A 20739-nucleotide genomic window follows, 5' to 3' on the forward strand; every position below is an offset into this window, starting at 1 on the left:
GGCCTTGATGTGAGAGCTAGGTTTTGCTGGGTAGAAATTCTTTAAGGTCTTAGAAAACTCGAAGGTGAGGCATCCTTTTGTGCTTCACACAGCAGGTTTTCTATTGAAATAGGTGACTTTTCTAGCAGGTTGGTCGAAGTACTTCAGCTTCCTATTTTAAAACTGTAGCTATGCTTAAGTTGCTGTCTTACACTTTCTGGAAATTAAACTTACTCCTTTGTAATTGTCTTATCTGAAAATACTTATTCAAAAATGCCAATTTCAATCAAGATAAAAATGTATTTCCTTCTATACTCAAATACTCGGCAAAAAGTTATTTTACTTAACTGTTTTGCAGTAGATTAGATTGAATTGTATTTGTGAAAGCAAGTCATGGCTAAGGGAAGAAATAATTTTTAATGCAAACACAGAAAATACAATTATTATTTGTATTGAGCATTCTTCTGCATCTTGCTTTGTCTTTATCAGGGCAGTACAGCCTTCTGAACTCGTTGGTAGCGTATGGACTAAAGAAGATAAGGAAATTAACTCCCCAAATCTGTTGAAAATGATTCGTCATACTACAAATCTTACTCTTTGGTTTGAAAAGTAAGTACAGGTGGTGGTAGTGGCAATAACTCCTGCTGGAATTTGGAGAGAAACATTTTTCTGTTATTTGAATTCTGTTGCCTTGAATCTTGAGATAGGTGTTGAGTGTTACAGAAATTTCAGATTTTGGTTTAAGGGTGCATTGCCATGCCAATCCCATGTTTCTTCTTCCTGAGACTGGAAGATTTTTTTCCATTTTGGTGGGTTGACCCTGATCAGATGCCAAGTGCCCACCAAAGCTGCTCTATCACTCCCCTCCTCAGCAGGATGGGGAGAGAAAATACCACAAAAGGCTCATGGATCAGTATACAGACAGGGAGAGATCACTCACCAGTGCCAGTTCCCCACCCACCCCTCTTCCTCCAGGCTCAACTTCGCTCCCAGTTTTCTCTACCTCCTCCCTGTCAGTGGTGGGATGGGGAATGGGGGTAGTGGTCAGTTCACCACACTTTGTTTCTGCTGCTCCTTCCTCTTCAGGGGAGGACTCCTCACACTCTTCCCCTGCTCCATTGTGGGGTCCTCCATGGGCTGCAGGTGGAGATCTGCTCCACCGTGGACCTCTATGGGCTGCAGGGGCACAGCCTGCCTCGCCATGGTCTTCACCATAGGCTGCAAGGGAATCTCTGCTCCGGTGCCTGGAGCATCTCCTACCCCCCTTCCTCATTGACCTTGGGGTCTGCAGGGCTGTTGCTCTCACGTATTCTCACTCATCTCTCTGACTGCAATTGCTCCTGCACAGTAACTTTTCTCCCTTCTTAAATATGTTATCCCAGAGGATACAAGGGAGAAGTTTTTCCCTGTGAGGGTGCTGAGGTGCTGGCACAGGCTGCCCCTGAGAAGCTGTGGCTGCCCCATCCCTGGCAGTGTTCAAGGCCAGGTTGGATGAGGCTTGGAGCAGCCTGGTCTAGTAGAAAGTGTCCCTGCCCATGGCAGGGGGTTGGAACTGGATGATTTTTAAAGTCTCTTCCAACCCAATCCATTCTATGATTTTATGATTAAGTACTTCTGAGGACATGGCCAATGCTGCAATCAGAAGGGTGTAGCAGCTTCCAAGTGTACAACCTAGCAAGTTTAAAATGCCGCTGTAGATACAGTGGCATGAGAGTCACCCTGCTTCCCCTGGATCTTGCTTAGGATTTGCTTTATTTTTTTACAGGATATGCCAAAACCTTTCTTGGCTTTCCAACTTGAACATATGTAAGACGTGATTACATAAATTTGTACTCGAGATTCTTGAAAGAGAGCCAAATGTGCATATTGGATGTACTGTACAGTGCTTGCTTGGAAAATTTTGATTTAGTAGCTACCAAATGTCAGGTTTTATTTATCAGTGTTTCTCAAATTACATCTTTTGATTAGGTGCATAGTGGAAACTGAGAATTTTGAAGAGCGAGTGGCTGTGCTGAGTAGGATTATAGAAATCCTGCAGGTTTTTCAAGATCTGAATAATTTTAATGGTGTTTTGGAGATCGTCAGTGCAATGAACTCTGTGTCAGTGTACAGACTAGATCACACATTTGAGGTAAGTTCTGCGCACTGCTCTTGGGGAAAAAAAAAATCATTGGAATCCAGAAATGTAACGCACATTTCTGAAGTGAAATCTGTAGTATCCTTATCACACTCACTTTCATGGAAGAAAACAAGTGTGAAATGTTCAAAGTTATATATGCAAAAACATACGATGAGCTGGGTGTCTCAGAGGGGTTGTAAGGGGAAGTGGAGCTTTCCAGCAGATGTTTTCTCACATGTATTCAGCCCAAGAAGGGGAGATGCCACAACCGCTTGATCGCTGTTTCTTAACCTGTCTGAAATTAACCTCTTACTTCAATCCAGCATTTTATGGATATGAAAGAGGAGGATCCTAGGGCTGAGAACCTTGGATTGAATGACTTTAAAGAGCATTTTGTACCTATGCAAGAAATGGGAGAGTGGAAGGGCATGAGGAGGGGATAGCTAAAAATCAGATTTCAGTTGATCACAAGAACTTCTCTTGGATGAGAAAGTCTCAGAAAATTCAGACATCAGAGGCAGAAACAAGTAGCTGCTGAAACAGTTTAAATGGACAGTAGGAAGAGAGGCTACTACACAAGCAGTAATTCTGTTCTTCAGTTCCGAGGAAAAGAAACACCTAGGATTTGGCAGCAAAGCCTCCCTTGACTAAAATAGAAAAAGAAGCATGAATAAAAAGTTTTGTGTTTTGTTTGTCTCTGAAAGGCATATGAGGCCTTTCAGTTGAATTCAAAATTACATGTTTAATTTTTAATAAAGACCAAGATTATGCTTCTAAGTTGACAGACAAACGAATAGTCTGTTTACAGGAGCCTCATGATTCAAATCTGAATTTCAGTTCCTACGTTTTGCTGAGAGAGCCAGGGAATTGCCTTGTTTTTGCTAACTAACTGTGCTATTGAGATTTGCATCCCTGGATTTTTTTCTTTGACAACTTAGGCGCTACAGGAAAGGAAAAAAAGAGTTTTGGATGAAGCAGTAGAATTAAGTCAAGATCACTTCAAGAAGTATCTAGCTAAGCTCAAGTCAATCAATCCACCCTGTGTGCCTTTCTTTGGTAAGTAACGCCAGGGCAGGTTGATACTGTGTGTATTGTCGGGCTTAAGTTGAGTTTGATGCAGATGTGTTAATATTGCTTGAAGTGTTCAGGGTTGTATTAGCTCTGAAAAATCTGTAGTATGTGTGACTTTTGGCTTCCGAGGTTTGTAATGTTTTTAGACTTCATAGAATGTCTATGGAGGGAATGTCCTATGGGTTGGAAGGGACCTTAAAGATCTCCTATTTCCAGCCTTCTTGCTGTGGGTAGGAACACCTTCCACTAGATCAGGTAAAAGATGCAGTGTCTTTTATATAATATTTATGTTTCTAGTTTAGTATATGGATTACTGGTATTATATTGGTATGAATATTCCCTTATTTTGTTTAACACTGCCTCCACACTTGTGATCTCTTTATGGCAATGACCTGAAGATGCATTTTTCTAAACTCTGGATCTCACGGGAGGGAGATAAAGCATCTTATTTCAATATATTGCTCCCATGTAAAATGCAGACTCAGTTCATTCTTGCCAGCTAATAAACTGTTGAATGGTCTACCTATGTTCATACTTTTTTATTATTCATTAGAAAGAATGAAATCAGGCCTTCGAATGAAAATTAAATTTAACAAATACTTCTCTCTTTATCAGGAATATACCTAACAAATATTTTGAAGACAGAAGAAGGGAATCCTGACTTCCTTAAAAGACAAGGGAAAGAATTAATTAACTTCAGTAAGAGGAGAAAAGTGGCTGAAATTACAGGAGAAATTCAGCAGTATCAAAACCAGCCTTACTGTTTACGGATAGAGCCAGAAATTCGGGTAATCAAATATTAAATATCTGTTTGGGAATAGGAGAGGGAAAAGACTGTACCAACAAAAAATTGGCAAATAATCATAGAATCACAGATTGGTTTGGGTTGGAAGCGACCTTAGTAGTTTCAACCCCCTGCCATGGGCAGAGACACCTTCCACTAGACCAGGTTGCTCCAGGCCCCATCCATCCTGGCCTTGAACACTGCCAGGGATGGGGCAGCCACAGCTTCTAACCTGTCTTCACAATCTTCTAGTTCTAGACCTAATCTCACATCAACAGTGACCATCAGAAGAGGGAGGGAACAGAGGCTGGATTGACAACAAAGTACCACCACAAAGGGACTAGCCAGAAGTGGGGATTCGCTTAATTGGATCCCATGTTCTGGGTCTTCTTCATCCCGTTATTGTTCTGCAGTGTCGTATCAGAGATTTCTTAGCAGCAAAACAGAATGAATAAGTCATACTGACTAAAACAGCAGAACTTTTTGAAGAAAAATTGGTTGCCTTTAACCCAAAACCCTCTGTACGTGCCTGGTGTGTTTAGTCCTTCAAACAAACATTCTGTAATGACACCTCTGACCAAAGTCTCCTGACCCTGCTAGCAGTAACTACACACTAGTTCAGCACAAATATGAATGGTCATGCAGCGTGGCAGAAGCTAAGCAAATGCGGAGGTGCCAGTGTCAGCTAGCATTATCTTCAGAAATGGGAGGATGCTTGAATGGTTACTTACCCAAGAGAAAGACTAGTGAATCCCAGATAATATAAAGGAATTTAGAGGAAGATGCAGAAACAGTGAGAGCCAGGTAACGACAGGATTTTTTATGTGGAGGTACTAATGATTGAAAAAAAGTAGCTTTAAGTGCCAGTCATGCTTCCTGAGTGCACGGCTAATTGTAACCTTTCCAAAAAGCTGTGTGGACAGCTCTCAATCTCACTAGTGAGCAGGAGCAGGCAGGGAGCAAGAAAGAGGTTTGTTACATGAAGAATTAAATGGGCAGTAATACTGCTGTTTAAAATGCTATTTGCATTGTGTTCAATTGCTGTGGATATGTCTGGGAAGGTTTTAGGAGATTTAGAGTATTTATAAGCCAAGAAGTACCTTAAGTTCAAGGGACAGCAGCGTTTGTGCTGCATAAAGAACAAATGGAAATGCTGTAGGTCACCACCCAGAGACTCCCGCTGCAGCAGGAGCAGCTAGTGCAGGGTGGTCAAGCATTCAGGGAGCTTTGTCCTGTCCCATGTCCTGCCCTCAGTGCCAGTGCTGTCCTAGCCATGCCTTCCCTCCAGTCCTTGTGCCCCAGTGCCACGCTCTGTCCCTGCCTCTGACCTTCCTGCTTTTGTCCTCTGTCCCTTCCTGTTCTTTGTAGTTAATTGATCGCGTCCAAAGCACCTCTAAGAAACGGCGATAGCAAAACCTTTGCTTCCTCTACTGTATCATCGTATTCTGCTCCTTCCCAGACCTGTGATGTTAAGGCAAGCACACAGGATGTGTTGCACAGCCCTTAACACTGCTGTGTTCTGCACGATTCACTAGTCAAGAACATTAGCAAACAATTTACAGGTTTACCATGCCTAGTTATTTGGCACAAAGTCATTCTTTCATGTCAGAAAACTTACTGGGAGCCTTGTTTCTTGCATTGGATTGTTTTGTATTTATTTCAGGGAATGTTTTCCTATGTTTTTCCTGGAAATAAGCTTCATAATAATGCAAAGGTAGAATTTTAATCAGTGAATTACAAGCACTTCATTAAAATTCTGTGTATATGCTTATTTGTAAAATATTATTGATGCTTGTTTCATTTAGAAATTCTTTGAAAACCTCAACCCTATGGGGAAGATACCAGAAAAAGAGTTTACAGATTATCTTTTCAACAAGTCATTAGAAATTGAACCTCGGAACTGCAAGCAACCACCTAGATTTGTAAGTCTTGTCCTGCAAATTGAACAGTTAAAATCCACTAGCCACTATGAAAAAGAATACCTATCAATAAGCCATATATATTTCCCTTAGAATCATGAGATGATTTTCCAGCAAAACTTATTTTAAAAACACTCGTTTCAGATGAAAATTTTTTTTCTGCAGTCTAAAATACTACCATCTAAATTTGTGGTTCCAACCATATAGTTATTTGATAGAATATGTGATAAGATTTCTCATTTCACAGTATCAAGAAATCTAACAAAATGTTAATATTGATTGAAATACATTTTTTATGAATAATTATTGTGTTTTCTTCAAGTAGAAGTTAATTTCCGTTTTTATTTTGTCTAAATATTTTGCATTGTTGCAAAAATTGAATTGACAAGGTGCAACCTGGTTGCTGAACAAAATATAGTTCAGTTTAAAGGAGGAGCAATTTTGTTTTTTTTTAAAAAATAGCTACTGGAGCCCAGGCTTCTTTTTTAAGCAGAAAGGTCATTCTCTAGAACACTTGTCTTTTATACATTGTAATTGTACTGCAGAGTAGCTGGGGACATCTCTAATTTTTGAGAGAGATAGAAATCATTTTAGCAATCTCCTGTTAGAGGAATGAGTAAGATGATAAATGTGGCAAAAAACCCAACAGAAATTACTGTTGCAAAAATGCTGCTGACAGTAATTTCTCTAAAGTACTGTCTAAAAATAGATATCCATGCTGCCAGTCTTGGGCAGCTGGGCATGAATTCTTTGTAGTTCGTGATTTCCAAACCAGACATTCTTACTGGAATTTCAGGAAAGTCCAGTTCTGGGTACTGTAATGTGGTGGAGTCATGCATACCACCATAGGATGGGAACGTAATTCATCTTGAAAGAATCAGCTTTGATCTGTGCTGTGTTACACTTGAGTCTAATGAGTCTTGTTTCACTCGCACCAGTGACGTGTGTATGTAAGAATTTTGTTCTGACTAACCAGGAGGATGTAGTCAACAGGCATCTGAGCGTGTCCTGGATCTTGGACACATGGTGACCTGAGGTACAAGCATAAAGCACGTCTTACAGTGCTGTTATGAGGCTCTTCTGGAGGTCTTTGGGGGCACTTGACATTACTCTCTCCACTCCAAGGCTGCGAGTTGCTCTACCCTATGTTCTGTCCCGACTGGCATGCATCTGAAACGTGACTCTTTGTAGCTGTGGAAAAAAAATAAAGAAAATTATTAAACTGGGAAAAAAGATTTATTAAGCTGCATCCATAACTTTTCAGTAAACTCCTGCTGTATAGTTAACAACAGACTGTACCTCAAGTCAATTGTAGAGAGGCTGTACTACTTTTTAAGGTGTATTTGAGAAGTACTTTTTTGAATACCTCATAAAGACTTGGCAATCTTGCTGTCTGAAATGTTAGCAGTACTAACCAGCTTTACTTTCTCCAGCCTAGAAAAACAATCTACCCCCTGAAGTCTCCTGGGATAAGGCCCAATACTGGCAGACACAGCTCCACCTCTGGCACCTTGAGAAGTCATCCATTGCCACTTGAAAAGGAGCCAAGTAAGATAAGTTTCAGTAGAATCACTGAGGCAGAGCATGAATCAACAGTATCGGCACCAACTTCACCGAACACACCGTCTACACCACCAGTGTCTGCTTCTTCAGAGTTCAGTGTCTTTTTAGACATTGACCTCAACAGTTCTTACGGTAAATGTGCAATATGTTTTAATAATGGTTGTTAACGTCCCTCAGGCTTCCAAAATGTATTGGTGTGTACGCCAGCCTTTTACCAAAAAAAAGTTTCCAGACTTAGTTGTGGACTGTGAAGTTCTTGTGTCAGTGTTTTGTGGACTGTGATTTACTGCTTTACCATGTATGGCACATCCGTGGCAAGAGGTGCTGAGGAGCAGGCATCCCTACCAGTGCATGTTTTGGGAGTGGTCCTGTGGACTGATCACACACTAGTGATTCTGATTTAATTTCCTTTGAAGGGAATCCAGTCTGTGTGTTTCGAGATGTGAACTGAAGTGCCAGAACTGGGGATGGTCAGGGCACTCCCTCCAAAATGCAGTTCTGATTAAAAAATGACACTATTAGTTCAGATGCACCAATACACTCCCAAGCTTTGCTTGTAGCTGTGAGCAGCTCTTTAGTCTTGAAAGCATACATTACATGCTGTAGTGCAGCTCTTCTGTATGGAAAGTCTTTAATTGATTTTTCCTTTAACAGGAAACAACAGCATCTTTGCTCCCGTCAGTTTGCCACAGTCGAGTGAGTACCATAACGCTATTAAATGTTTCATTTCTCTCTGCTTTTCCTGGTTTCAGGATAACTGAATGGGAATTAAAATCTGAAATCTGGGATGAAAATGGGGGCTGTATTCATTAGGGATCTGAGGATTTTTTTTGTACAGGCTTTAGATCAAATGTCCAGTAAAAAATGTAAAGTCTAAAAACCATCTGGTTTAGTTTTATTTTGTTTTTTTCCCAGGCTCTAGCATGATTCTGCTGCTATTTTGAATGCCCTCGATGACTTTATTTTTTTTTTTTAAAACTAATGCTACAAATGAAGCAACTCGATAATTTCATATTACCACTTAGTGAAAATAACCGTGCTGTTGCTGGGAAAGATGAGGTACTTTTTGTACCAACCACAGCGGTGAGGGATATCCTGTATTCATCTGTTCTCAGCTTCTCGTTTTACTCCCTTATTACATGGGCGCATAGACTTTTTCAGAATATGATTAAAATTTCAAACTGGAGAGCACAGGTGCCTCGTATTGATACAGAGCTCTGTGCACTTCAAAGAGAAAAGCAAAGGTGTGACTGAAGTCACAAATATACAGGCTGGGAGGTTGTGTTGTTTCTTAACTTCAAGGATTTTTTTCCCCTCTGTAAAAAGGAAGGACTAGAAATGTCCTAAAATGTTGTAAGAGTTAATACCATCTGCGCGGTTCAGTGTATAATTCTCCTGCTTTAGAAGTGTTGCAGACCTGTTAATGAAGCCTCTAAATTTCCGAATTTGAACGTGTATCTATATGGCAGAGAGAAGAAACCTTCCACTCCAGAGTGGCCTGTGGGCAAACTGCAGGCACGGTGGTGAACGGGTTAGATTCCGCAATATAGAGAGGATTGCAGAGAAAGTTATTTAAGTGCTCACTCAGAGTTCACTTAATTTTTCTGACCTTTAGTGTTGCCTGCTAAATGTCAATGTGTATCTTTGATAGTGGAAATAGGAGATCACTTTGTGAGGTGCATATCTGACAGAAGAAATTAAGGGAAATTTCATCCAGCTGAAGTTAATGGTTCATGTTGCTGCTGAGCACAAAGATCAGCTTATTTCAGTTGCTTCTAGTTTGGCTCAATATTGTAGCATATGTTCCTCAGATATTGCACAAGCAGTAAAATATCTGCCTTTCTCTCTCCAGAGACTTTCTTCAGCTCATGGGGTAGTTTTCCTAAACTAAGTGATGAGCCTCAAAACCCTCCTCCACTTCCTCCACGAAAAAAGCTGGATCAGGATGCTTCTAATGCTAAGGTATTTCTATATTGAGTAACTTTGAGAATAAAGCAGGGAACATCTAGAATCACGGAATCATTTAGGTTGGAAAGGACTTTTATGTTCGTAAGACCTTAAGTGCCCAGAGAAGGTGTGGCTGCCCCATCCCTGGAAGTGTTCAAGGCCAGGTTTGGATGGGCTTTGGGCAACCTGGTCTAGTGGGAGGTATCCCTGCCCCTAGTAGGACTTTAAGGTCTTTAAGATGGTCTTTAAGGTCCCTTCGAACCCAAACCATTCTATGAATCTATGATCGAGCCCAACCATCTAGCCAAACAGGACTTCATTAGTCTAAAAGACATCCAAATGCAGTTGTCCTTTTAAAGTTTCAGATTCCCAGTGTCCAAACTCTGCTAGCTCCTTTAGGTTGTATCCAGCTTAAAGGTAGAGCTATGCCAGTGTCGTGTTTCTGAGAGCACCCATAGCAGATGTCAAGAGAATTCTGCATCTGTCAGAAGATCTGCTCTTTATTTAAACATCTGCATTTCTTCTCTGTAATGTTGTAGGGAAGTTTAAAGTTGGATGACGATCCTCCAGCAATTCCACCTCGGCAGCCACCACCTCCAAAGATACAGCCTCGTGCTCCTGCTTACACTAACCCCCTTGACCAGCCACTGCACAGTCCTCCTCCTCCACCGCCCCGGGACCCTCTTCCTGATACTCCACCACCGGTACCACTCCGGCCGCCTGAACACTTCATCAACTGCCCTCTCAACCTGCAGCCGCCGCCGGTGGGACGCTTACACAGAGATCCCGACTGGTTCAGGGAGGCGAGCACAGGCCCCAGCTCTCCCGGCACTCCTCCCAGCACGCCCTCTCCCAGGGTCCTGCGCCGCTGCTGCGTGATCAGCGCGAGTCACAACAACCTGGTTCACCCGCCTGTGCCCCCCGTCCCACCCCGGCACAATTCAAGCCCTCAGTTACCAAAACTGCCACCAAAGACTTACAAAAGGGAGCTCTCCCACCCTCCTTTGCACAGACTGTCTTTGCTGGAAAATGCTGAAACTCCTCAATGACCTTAGCCATAGTAGTCATTGACACTGGAATAGTATTTGTAAAGTTCCTTTTTATTTATTCAAAAAAGGCAGTGTATTTTAGTACTTTCACAAATTATGCTCTTAAAGTGCTGCTGATCAAAAAACAAAAAAAAAAAAAGGTTTAAATTGGAAAAATAAGACTACACATGCTCTAGCCTCTGTCTGTTCAACAGCATTACCCTCAGGTGGTCAGCAGCATTGCCTTGTTTCACATCCTCAGTGCCGACAGTCATGCCAGTATAAAAAATAGATCTTTTGCACTGTAAACTACACTAAATGAATTGAAACTGACATCATTTAATTGCACTGAGCCAAAAAAAAAAAGGTGCATCTGTGGAATTTCTTCAAATTTGAGCACTAGTGGCCTTTTTTTTGTTTGTTTTAAATTAAGAAAAGAGCAGTGGGATGATGACACAACATGAGGACACACAGCGTTACTGATTTTAAACCTCCAGCCACTTGTCTTCTAACTTCATGTAAGCTTGGAGGTTCGTGAGTGACAGCTACTGTTCTCAAATATTTTAATGCCATGTCTTAATTGCCATTGATTTGCTGCTGAAGACAAAAACAAAACAGGTTGAAATCTAAATACCAAAATACTCAGTTGGTCTTGATTATTTTGAGAAAGGCTGAACAAGGACTGACTACCTGTCTTGGATTATTGGAAAGGATCCCTAGTACTTAGCATGCATCTTGTTCAGATGTGCCTTTTTGTTTTGGTAGGCGAAGATGTCTTAAGCTAAAGAGTTGTCTACTGTTCTGGAGAACAAAGCTATATGCCATGTATGTACGATTGTTTATATTGTATATTTACAGATAATGCTAATAACCTGTATAAATTTAAGTGACTTGAGGCCTATCATAGAGTCTGCTACTCCTGCAATCTTTTACGGTCAGAAGTGTTTCTCTGGCTTAGGAACAGTCTTGCCTTCCAAACCTAATAACTTCCTTTAAATCTCACTTAACTTAATCGTGAATCCATTTTGGAAATTGGTAGCATTTAAACCAGCAAACACTTAAAGCTTTATTAAACTTTTTAAACTGATAAGTGAATGGAACTTTTATTTGCCAGTTGAACTACTTGTTTGAACTGGTGTGAGAGTGAGTCTGTTTTACTGGTAGTACGGTAGCAGCATTTATAAAGTGGCCAGAAGCCACATTTAATTTACTGGTCTGTGGCCTTTTACTGTGCTTTGTATCAGAGTTCTTAACAAGATTAATAAATCACCCCAGTCTTAATTTTTAAGAGCTTGAGCAGTGCGTGTTCCTTCTGAGGACAAGGTCGGGAATTACATTTAGCAACTTTTTGGCAGTATAGAATGCCCCCAATTTTTCATGCTGCTGTTCTCCACTTTGGGTGTCCTTCCGTTGGCAGTTGGGCTCTCAGGAAAGCTTTGAGGAGGTTGAGCCCAACACACAACAGATCCCTGGGAGCTGAACCTTTCCTTCCACCTGCTAGCCCATTGGATACTTTGGCTGCTCTAGGTGCAGAAATGGTTCCCATTTTTTCGAGCTCCTGACTAGAGGAAGAGCACTGTGGTGGGATCTGCAGCAGCTCAGACTTCCAAGTCACACTCTGGCTTTTCATCGTCCTGCCTATATTGCTCCCACTGTCTTGGGAATTTCCCAGAAAAGGAGAGGTGATATACCTGGAAGAGGTGCTAATTTTCTTCTCCTGGGAAGATGCATTTGCCATCTGCCTCTTGGACAGTCTTCTACTGCCTGTCCCCTTCATGCTCCTTTCCTGAGGAAGAGAGGAGGGGAAGAATCTACTCGTGCAAGGGGCAGAAGGCACTTTATAAAGGAGAGCTGCTTCACTTCACAAAAATAACATTGAGGAAGTCCCAAATTTGAGATGCATGAACTGGGAATGCAGGCAGGAAACGGACGATGCCTTGATTGTGGCCTTTCCTCTGCAGTAAAAACTGAGCTTGTAACTTCTTGTAAGTCAGTCTTCTATTAGTATCTGGTGGTAAAATTATGTGCGGTGAAGATCCTGTGGGTTTTTCTGCAGGCTGGGCCTAAAGCATCACCACCCACAACTGATCAATAGTGCTGGGACAGTAAAGCTCCAGAAGGATGAGGGGAGAGCAGGAACCTCTTAAATTTGATCTCCCAATGGGGGCAATAATGTGAAAACATGAGATACTTATGCTAGAAAGCAGCAGCTAAATGTTCCTAGCCGCATTTCCCATGCATGAAACGTGATTCTACAGGGCCAGCTCTGGAGTTTACCTAAAGTACATAAATCACAGGATGATTCATAAAAGGGACCTTGTTTATGGATAACTTACCACACAATTAAACTGTCCTCCAAGCATAACAGGAGCTGCAAAATACAAATAACCATTCTAAGGCAGGGCAGCAGCAGCGATGCCAGTGGCATGAAATACAGTGGGTACAGCAACACGTTCCCAAAGTTACTGTCTCTGGAAGCAGTTCAATGCAGCCAGATTCCCACCAGTGTGGTTCGAGGGAATGCCAAGAGAGCAATAAATTAACATTTCAGTTGCTGCATAATTAGAGGGGTAGATAAAAGGGGGAGGGGGGTGGAAATGCTAGAGGGGGAAAAATATGAAATTGCTGGGTTTGAAGTTGGCTTGTGTGGGAAAAGGCAGTTCCCTCAGAAAAGTGCAGATAAAGAGATGGAAGGTGATGGCAATTAATAGTAAAAGAAACATCTTTCTCATCCAGAAAGATGTTTCCAGTGATCCTGTGTTGAGTTACTGATTTTTAGCATTTCCCCCTGCTCAGATTAACTTCTTTGGGTTCTATGACATCGCTGTAGCAGATCAAAACCAAAAAGGGACAAAAGGAACCATACTTTATTTATTTTTGTTTGTTTGGGGGCTTTCTGGGGGGGTGTTTGGTTTGGGGGTTGGTTTTGGTGTGTGGGTTTGTTTTTATTTTTGGGGGGGTTCCGTTGTTTGTTTGGGGTTTGGGGGGTTTTTTTTGGTTTTGGGTTTTTTTGGTTGGTTGGTTCATTTGGTTTGTGGTGGGGTTTTTTTCTTCCTAGATTTACTACAATATTCAGAAATACCCTGAAGTCTGAATATACAATTTCGAATCCCTAGCAACCGCAGCAACTCCTCCCTGGGGGAGCGAACATTACTAAGAAATGCTAAGAAGTAATAAACATGTCCAAGGAAAAAATCAAAAGCCTTTACAATTAAAAATGTTGATGTGTTGTCAGTTCACAGTCAGCTGCCTTTTAAAAACCATTTGGTAAGCTTAAATGTGGGGTGAGGGTCTACAACCCCTGTGATTTCTAGCAATCCCCTGGCTGTAGTGGTACTATATGCCCACAGTGCTTGCAGGCTGCACTGAACAGCTTGTGAAGTTGCTTTCGACTCCCTGTGTGTTTTCAGCCAGTTCACACGTGGCAAATTTTCTTAACAGCTCTTTCCACTGGCTGGACTTTCATCATAGAATCACAGAATGGTTCAGGTCGGAAGGGACCTTCAAGGTCATCCAAGTTCCAACCCCTATGCCCCACGGAAGAACACCTTCTACTAGACCAGATTGCTCATGTCACCTTTTCATCACTAGTCTTATGGGCTACATCAGGAAGGTCTGACTGACGGCCAGGGGAGCTCCTGCATGCGGTTCCAAACGCAGGTTTCTCACCTCTGAGGGAAGTCTGACTGCGTGGCAAGTAAACAGTAAAAGTGCCTTTTTCTGTCAAACAAGGGTAATGTAGGGTATGCTTTCATGTAATTAACAGTCAACGTACAGGAGACTGGGGGGGTGGGGTGGGCAGCGGTTCGCACGGTGTGCCATGTACACCATAGGGACCCGTGCTACTCGAGGGGCGCAGCTGCCCGTGCGGGCGGAGGGACGGCAGCGCGGCCCCGCCGAGCCCCTGGCAGGCGCCGCCGGGTCGCCAGGGCTGGGAAGAGCCGCCATTTCCTCTCGCCGCGGCGGCGTGAGCGGCGCGCGCGGGGCGGCCCCGAGAGGCGGGTCCGCGCCGCCTCAGTGCCGCGGTCATGGCGGGCTTCGTGCGGGAGCTGGAGCGGCGGGGCGGGCCGGCGCTGCGGCTGGAGCAGCGGGCGGCGGGCGGCGTGGGCTGCGTCGTGTGGGACGCCGCGCTGGTGCTCGCCAAGTTCCTGGAGACCGGCGCCTGCCCCCTCGCCCGCCGCCACGTCCTCGAGCTGGGCGCCGGCACCGGCGCCGTTGGCATCATGGCGGCGACGTTGGGGTGAGCGGCGCCGGCTGGGGGCTGCGAGCGGCTGCGGCCGCTCCGCTCCGGTCCCCGCTGGCTTGGGCGAGGGCGAAGCGGGGACAGCGCTGGCTGCCGGGAGGGGGCAGGTCCCTCCTGCCTGTTTGCCTGCCTCTTACCCCGCTTTATTGTGTTACCTGCGTGAAATCGTCTAAATTCTCGCAAAACCCGCGTGTTTTGTGTGTGTGCGCGCTGTGGCGAGGGGCCGGGCCCTAACCGTGTGCGTGTGTATGTGTGTTACAGGGCAGACGTGACAGTTACCGACCTTGAGGAGCTGCAGGAGCTGTTGATGGTTAATATAGAGAACAACAAACATCTGGTCACAGGGTCAGTCCGAGCCAAGGTACTGAAATGGTTTGTATGATCCTTTTAATGTTTCTGTTCAGCTTTAACAGGGCGCCTGCTCTTGCTTTGTTAAATTACCAAATATACTTGGAAACACTGCTGTGAAAGGGGAGCTGGGTATAAGAACGTAGTAGTAAACTTCACGTTCAGTCATGTAGTAGTATATGTTGCATCATTTCCGAAGCTTGTTTTCACCTTTTTATTTTCTTTCTACTTTTTAGGGGTGAAGATGTAACAGAATTTCAGCCTCCTCCAGATTATATACTAATGGCTGATTGTATTTACTATGAGGAGGTAAATGAGGACTTGGCAAAACCCCTGTAGAAAATTTCCTTGGGAAGGGCATGAGTTCAGTCTGAGAAGTGTTCACATCACTATTGTGCTTGCATCTTGATCCCTGTGGTTAGAAGAATACATAGAACAAGTCTGGAAAAGGCATTTTTAAGAGATTCAAAGTCATTGGAAATTCAAACGGAGACTTTGCTTAAAAAAAAAGAAAATAAACAATATTTGTGCCTTCCCCTTTTTTTAACACTGGGAGTGAAGTGTGAAGGAAAACATTGTGACTGGTAGTTGTGAACTGTTTAAAGTATTGGTAAGTGAAGTTAAAAAGTGCTGCATCTGCACTGTTGGGTTCTCCTCATGTTTCCCTTGGGAAGGCAAAAGGAGACATCATGCTCCAGCTAAGCGGCTGTTGTAGTCTGCTCCATCTCCTTAGCTGGAGCAATATAGGATGTGCATAGAGAGCTAACAGAACTTGCAAGAAAAGGGAAAAGACCTGAAAACCCCAATGTCCCAGTGCCCTTTCAGTGGTGTTACTACTGGCTCTCTGCACGTTGGTCCCATTTCTGTAATGTAGGGCTGGATCTGAGCCATGTTTCAAGAACAGTTGAGAAAACTTCCACTATTGAAACATGTCAAGAAATAGGCATTGTTGTGTGCCTTGAGGAAATAACCCACTCGGCAGTGTGGGATGGTTTTGGCTTTCATGCTAGTTCAGTTCTCTTGGTCAGTCTGTGAAACTCCTCCTGTGCAGTCTCCCTTTCTCCTCTGCTTTTCAGCTTGCCCCCATGTTCTTTTTGTCCCAGTTAAAGTACTAAAAATAACTCCCTGAAAAGCAAAACTGGAAAGTTCTCTCTTGGGTGAACACTTTCTCTAGTTAGAGACAGTAAAATGAACTTGAAATCTAAGTGTGAAATACTTAACCTCGTTTGGGCAGTCATTAGAACCATTACTGAAGACGCTGAAAGATCTTACTGGCCCTGATACGTGTGTCTTGTGCTGTTACGAACAGAGGACTATGGGAAAGAATCCTGAAATTGAGAGAAAATACTTTGAGGTAAGTGTTTTTAACGTGCTTTTTGAACACTGGGGAGATAGCTTGGACACAGGAGGTCTTTGTATTGGATAAGCTGAACATCAATGGCAGTTCCTACATGTACAGATTCAAGTTGACTGCACAAAGTGGAGTTTATAGCAGGAGAGACATGTTTGTCTTGAGGTGGAGTAGGAAATTCGGATGGTGACTCTTGAAGTTATTGTCCAACTTACCAGTAGAAACTTTCTAGATACTTACTGAGCTTTCCTTCCCTTAAAAGATTGAGCTAACCCTTCTTGCCTTACTAATCTTAACTGCACTGATGTTTTTGATCCAGGCAGCCAGACTTGCATAGCTTGTTAAAAGCATCTCTAGCTCGTGATACCTTCCAGATCTGCAAAAGGGCCACCATACGTGAGGCAATACCTGTCAAAATCGAAACAATCATTTTTGTTGGAGCAAGTGAACTAGCGGGTGGTTGCTGCCTTCTTTCTGCAGTGGTTGTCTTGATGTTACCAGAGGTTATTGGGACCATTAAAAATTAGTCTGTAAAAATTTATTTTCTTTTGGCATGTTCCATTGAAAGCAGAGGGAAAAATACAGGTAAAGTGTTCCAGAGTCACTCAGGAACTCAGGACTCTGCTAAGCAGTATAGCTGCTCTGGAAAAGATTTTCTCCCTTTCCTGAGAGAGTATTAATAGGTGATATAATTAAATGGTCCAGCTGTATCTTCCATGCGGGTAAGTTAACAGCTGAATACCTCCTAAGGTTGTGGGGATGGTGGTCAGTGCAGGATTTAATTCTGCACTCCACCTGTGAAGTCTGTGGAAAAGCAGCCCTTGTGCAGGAGTACTGGGTTATACATAGTAATACTACTACTACAAAAAGGGGAAGGGCAAGGATTCCAGGGTGATTTGCACGTATTACTAACAGCACCTCTTTGATAATCATCCATGCCTCAAACTGACTGTGAGGAGGGTTGCTGTAATTGAGATCAGCTCGGAGGAGGTGCTGCTCCCACAATGAATACAATAGGTGTAGGTGTTTCTGGATGATGGATGCTTTCTTGTAATTTATTTCATTCCTTAGCCTGCCAGAGTTCAGCCAAGTTAATCTAAGCACACTGCAGAGTTGACACTCAGGTTTTTTAGCCTTTTTTTCCCTCCCTCTCCTCCAGTTGAGGATGTTGGCAGAGGCAGATGCTGTGGTTTGGCTTAGCGCTTTGCAGACTGGAGGAAGCAAAACGTTTTATCATGAGCTTTTAGATTTTTCTTAGATGTTGCAGGGTGTCTGTAGCTTTGAGTTGGCACTGGACTAGTTAAACAAGAGTGAACGTGCTGCACAATGGGAAAATGGCTTGCATGTTTCTGGAGGCCTTTAGTGGAATGGTCTGAGCGTAGTGGTTCCAGCCTCCGAAGGCTCCTTGCCATCGTGCAGGTGTATTGGACCTCTTTAACTGAACGTGCTTAGTTCAACAAGGCAGTAGGTATCATCTGAATTGTTTTGTGTGTTCTCTGATAACCAGCTGCTTCAGTTGGACTTCGAGCTGGAAAAAATTCCCCTGGATAAGCACGATGAGGAGTATCGCAGCGAAGACATTCACATCATGAATATCCACAGGAAGCAAACTGTAAGTTTACTTAACTGGCACAGTGAATGCTGCCAGGAATCTGCAGAGCTGCTGTTTACTTGGCATGGTGTGAGCGTTCCAGGGGTGAAGCTCTGAACTGACTGTGAAATACCATTAGGGACCCTGCGAAACTGCAGACCAGAACTGTGCTGGGACAAAGGGGCTCCTTTGTTCTGAAACCCAGCGTTCTGCCAGGTGCCAGCCTCTGTCTTCAGCAGGACCATCTTTGAGATGCACGCTGACTTTCTCTTCTGCTTCCATGCTGTAGCGAGGTGGGATCTCAAAACTGGAGTTTGGAGGCACCAAAGTAATAAAAGTAATATGCCCACTGCTGCTTTTAGTGCAGTGTGCTCCGCTGTAGAGCGTCTACCCAAAACCAGTCTCTAGAGGTGGTACTTGGCACCTGTCAGTGTTCATTAGATCGGTTTTTGTTTAATTGATGAAGCGGTTATGCATGAAGAAAATACTTTGCATGTTCTGCTGACACACCATGTGAGTCCAGTGCTTGAACAAAAACGGGCTGCTTAAAAATCCATCTTTTTTTTTTATTGTCTCTTCATAGAATATTCCATCATGAGATCTTTGACCACAGTATCTGTCTCTGGCAGCTGGTAGAGCTCTGGAGAAGAGGGTATAGAATAACGCCACAAAGAGACTGTCTCCAGTGTGGTTTGTGACTCATCTACTAAAAACGGCTTCTTGGTGGTGGACTTGGCATGAGACAGCAGAAGAAGTGGGCTTACTAGACTAGACCCACTGATAGTGCCTTCCAAGAGGACAGATGTGAGCTGCTCATGTCTGCAGGCTGAGGAAGGCGGAAACAGAAGCAGGGCTTCACCCAGAGCGGCGCTGGGCGTGTGTTCTGGTTACCTCTGCTTGTTGGAGCAGCGGGTGGCTTACCAGGAGCTCACGAAGCGGATCCAAGGACACTGCTTAAGTCACCGCAAGGAGGAAACTCTCGAGCAGGCTCAGTCACACAGCCAGTCAATAAACCTTTTGCACTTGAAATGGGTCGGATGGTGGTTTCTGTGGTGTTCTGGCATTGCAGATGTCCTGGGAGTCTTGCTGGGACTGTCATGGTGGTGGACACTGCACAGATAGACCACGCAGATGGTCCCTGTGCAAAATTGCTCTGCCTTTTCATTTCATGTGTGCTTTTCTGGTGTAAGAATCTGCAGCGTTAAAAGTTTGACACCTTCAGATGATTCTGGTGAGCAGGTTTGTTATTGCTGCTGCTATTCCTCACCAAGCTGCCTCCTGCGCAGTGATGGCTTTGAGACTTAATTTCAAAAGAAATCTCACTTCTGCTCTGTAGTGGAAGCAGCTGTGGCTGCTGGCGCCGTCCCACAGCGCTGGGAAGGCAGGTCTGCTGTGACAAAGATGCTGCTCAATGTGGATTGTAAACGGCCTGTTACAGTTCCTCATTGTCGCTGTGCACAGCATGAGTGGTCCCTACTGCAGAGACCCGAGTATTGAAGCTAAATCTGCTGGATTTTCTCAAAACCTTGGCTGTTGGTTTGGGGGGAGCTTTGTTTGCAGGCACGCTGGTGCTTTCTGAACTTGCCCTGAGCTCAGGCTCCTGTTATCTCCAGTTCCTTGCAGAGTTCACTCTTCATAAAACACTGTCCTGGCTTGCAAAGCACAGCAGTGATGATTAGTGAATGCATGGCAAAGCAAGAGTGTAATTTGTCGTAACCGCACACGTTATTTGTTAACTTGTTATGAGAAGAGCTCCTTAATTAACCAGTGGCCTGCAGGAAGATATTTACTGGTGTGTTTATGCCAGCATGGCTTCCCTGCTGGAAACTCTAGTTCCAGAGAGTTGTCCAGAGGTACACTGTAAGGACAGTGTGAGAACTGTGCTGTGTTCTGGGGACATTTTCCTGCAGGGCAGCCTCTTTGCTGACCGCAGACCCCTGGGAGGGGAGAGCAGAGTTGCTTGGCTTGGAGCTGGGCTGGAATGCCAGTGGTGGCAGGGATGATGTGCCAGAGCCTCAAAGGGATGACATCCTGCCAGGCAGCATGGTGCCCTCCTTGGGGTCTGGTGTGAGCAGGGGGAGCAGCATTACCCGCGGGTGTGGTGCTGGCGGAAAAATTTAGTTTTTTCTGCGAGTGTGCGATTTCAGCACTTCCTTTTCAGAAGAAAAAAGGGAGGAAGTTGTGCTTTTCTCTTCTCCACGCACAGCTGCTGGCGGCTCCTCTGTGCCCTCAACTTCATGCCTGTAGTGCTCAAGTTGTGAACGTCGTGGAGCGAGAGGGACCTTGCGGGGAAGGCTGGGTCCCATCACCCCCTACGCCATCTCCCTGTCACCGCCTGCACCAGCTGCAAGGCGGGATGTAAAACCCAACTGCTGCTGCTGCATCCGTGGAGAGGAAACCGCTGCTAAGCAGGGGAGGGGCGGTCAGACGGCTGCTGCCTCCCTGCATCTTGTCCCTGCAGCCAACAGATGAATCAGCTGCTTTTCTGAGGGGAAAAAAGGGCTTTTGGAAGGGGAGTTGGGATCCTCCTGCAGTTCCTGGGCTGGGGTGTGCCTGTAGGGCCAGTGGCTGCCATGACATGGGGGTCACTGCTCTTAACCAGGAGCAGGCTCATCCTCATGGAAAACAGGATGCAAGGGAGGTTCTGGTCCTGCTTCTCGCCATCTCACAAGTCGTCTTTGTTGCTGTTGGCTTTTTGTCCTGTCCCTGTCCCCTTGGGGAGAGCATGTGTTGGCATTGCTCCCGTAAACCCGGGGCCTCTTCGGTGAGGTTTGGCTGTGGTGCTTGGCAGTGCTC

At 44.3% G+C, this 20739-nt stretch overlaps 2 protein-coding genes across 3 annotated transcripts in view; both read left to right on the forward strand.

Annotated features, from left to right (window-relative positions):
• Positions 1-11698, forward strand: part of SOS2 (SOS Ras/Rho guanine nucleotide exchange factor 2) — a 55930-nt gene extending 44232 nt beyond the window's left edge. The window contains exons 15-23 of the mRNA XM_030483020.1: positions 469-588; positions 1948-2110; positions 3037-3154; positions 3785-3957; positions 5759-5875; positions 7306-7567; positions 8090-8131; positions 9288-9397; positions 9922-11698. Coding sequence (XP_030338880.1) covers positions 469-588; positions 1948-2110; positions 3037-3154; positions 3785-3957; positions 5759-5875; positions 7306-7567; positions 8090-8131; positions 9288-9397; positions 9922-10431 — 1615 coding nt within the window. The 3' untranslated portion in view covers positions 10432-11698. The remainder of the gene's footprint in view (positions 1-468; positions 589-1947; positions 2111-3036; positions 3155-3784; positions 3958-5758; positions 5876-7305; positions 7568-8089; positions 8132-9287; positions 9398-9921) is intronic.
• Positions 11699-14423: 2725 nt separating this feature from the next.
• Positions 14424-18976, forward strand: VCPKMT (valosin containing protein lysine methyltransferase). Of its 2 annotated transcripts, XM_030483021.1 has the most exons (6): positions 14424-14650; positions 14915-15025; positions 15238-15310; positions 16236-16355; positions 17860-17964; positions 18527-18976. In XM_030483021.1, exons 1-6 carry the CDS (start codon positions 14439-14441, stop codon positions 18539-18541), a joined length of 636 nt encoding a protein of 211 aa, XP_030338881.1. In that variant the 5' UTR covers positions 14424-14438; the 3' UTR covers positions 18542-18976. The 2 variants fall into 2 exon arrangements, 1 of the variants encoding a protein (XP_030338881.1); XR_003990968.1 differs by lacking the exon at positions 14424-14650 and having other exon boundaries at positions 14716-15014; positions 15238-16355.
• Positions 18977-20739: the final 1763 nt, after the last annotated feature.

This window comes from Strigops habroptila, chromosome 4 (assembly GCF_004027225.2).
Source record: "Strigops habroptila isolate Jane chromosome 4, bStrHab1.2.pri, whole genome shotgun sequence".
Classification (NCBI taxonomy): domain Eukaryota; kingdom Metazoa; phylum Chordata; class Aves; order Psittaciformes; family Psittacidae; genus Strigops; species Strigops habroptila.

Coding starts and splice junctions, on each gene's coding strand:
- VCPKMT (XM_030483021.1), top strand. CDS start 14,439: ATGGCGGGCTTCGTGCGGGAGCTGGAGCGGCGGGGCGGGCCGGCGCTG. Junction 15,026..15,237: donor CGAGCCAAGGTACTGAAATG/GTTTGTATGATC, acceptor TCTACTTTTTAG/GGGTGAAGATGTAACAGAAT. Junction 16,356..17,859: donor TTGAGAGAAAATACTTTGAG/GTAAGTGTTTTT, acceptor TCTGATAACCAG/CTGCTTCAGTTGGACTTCGA.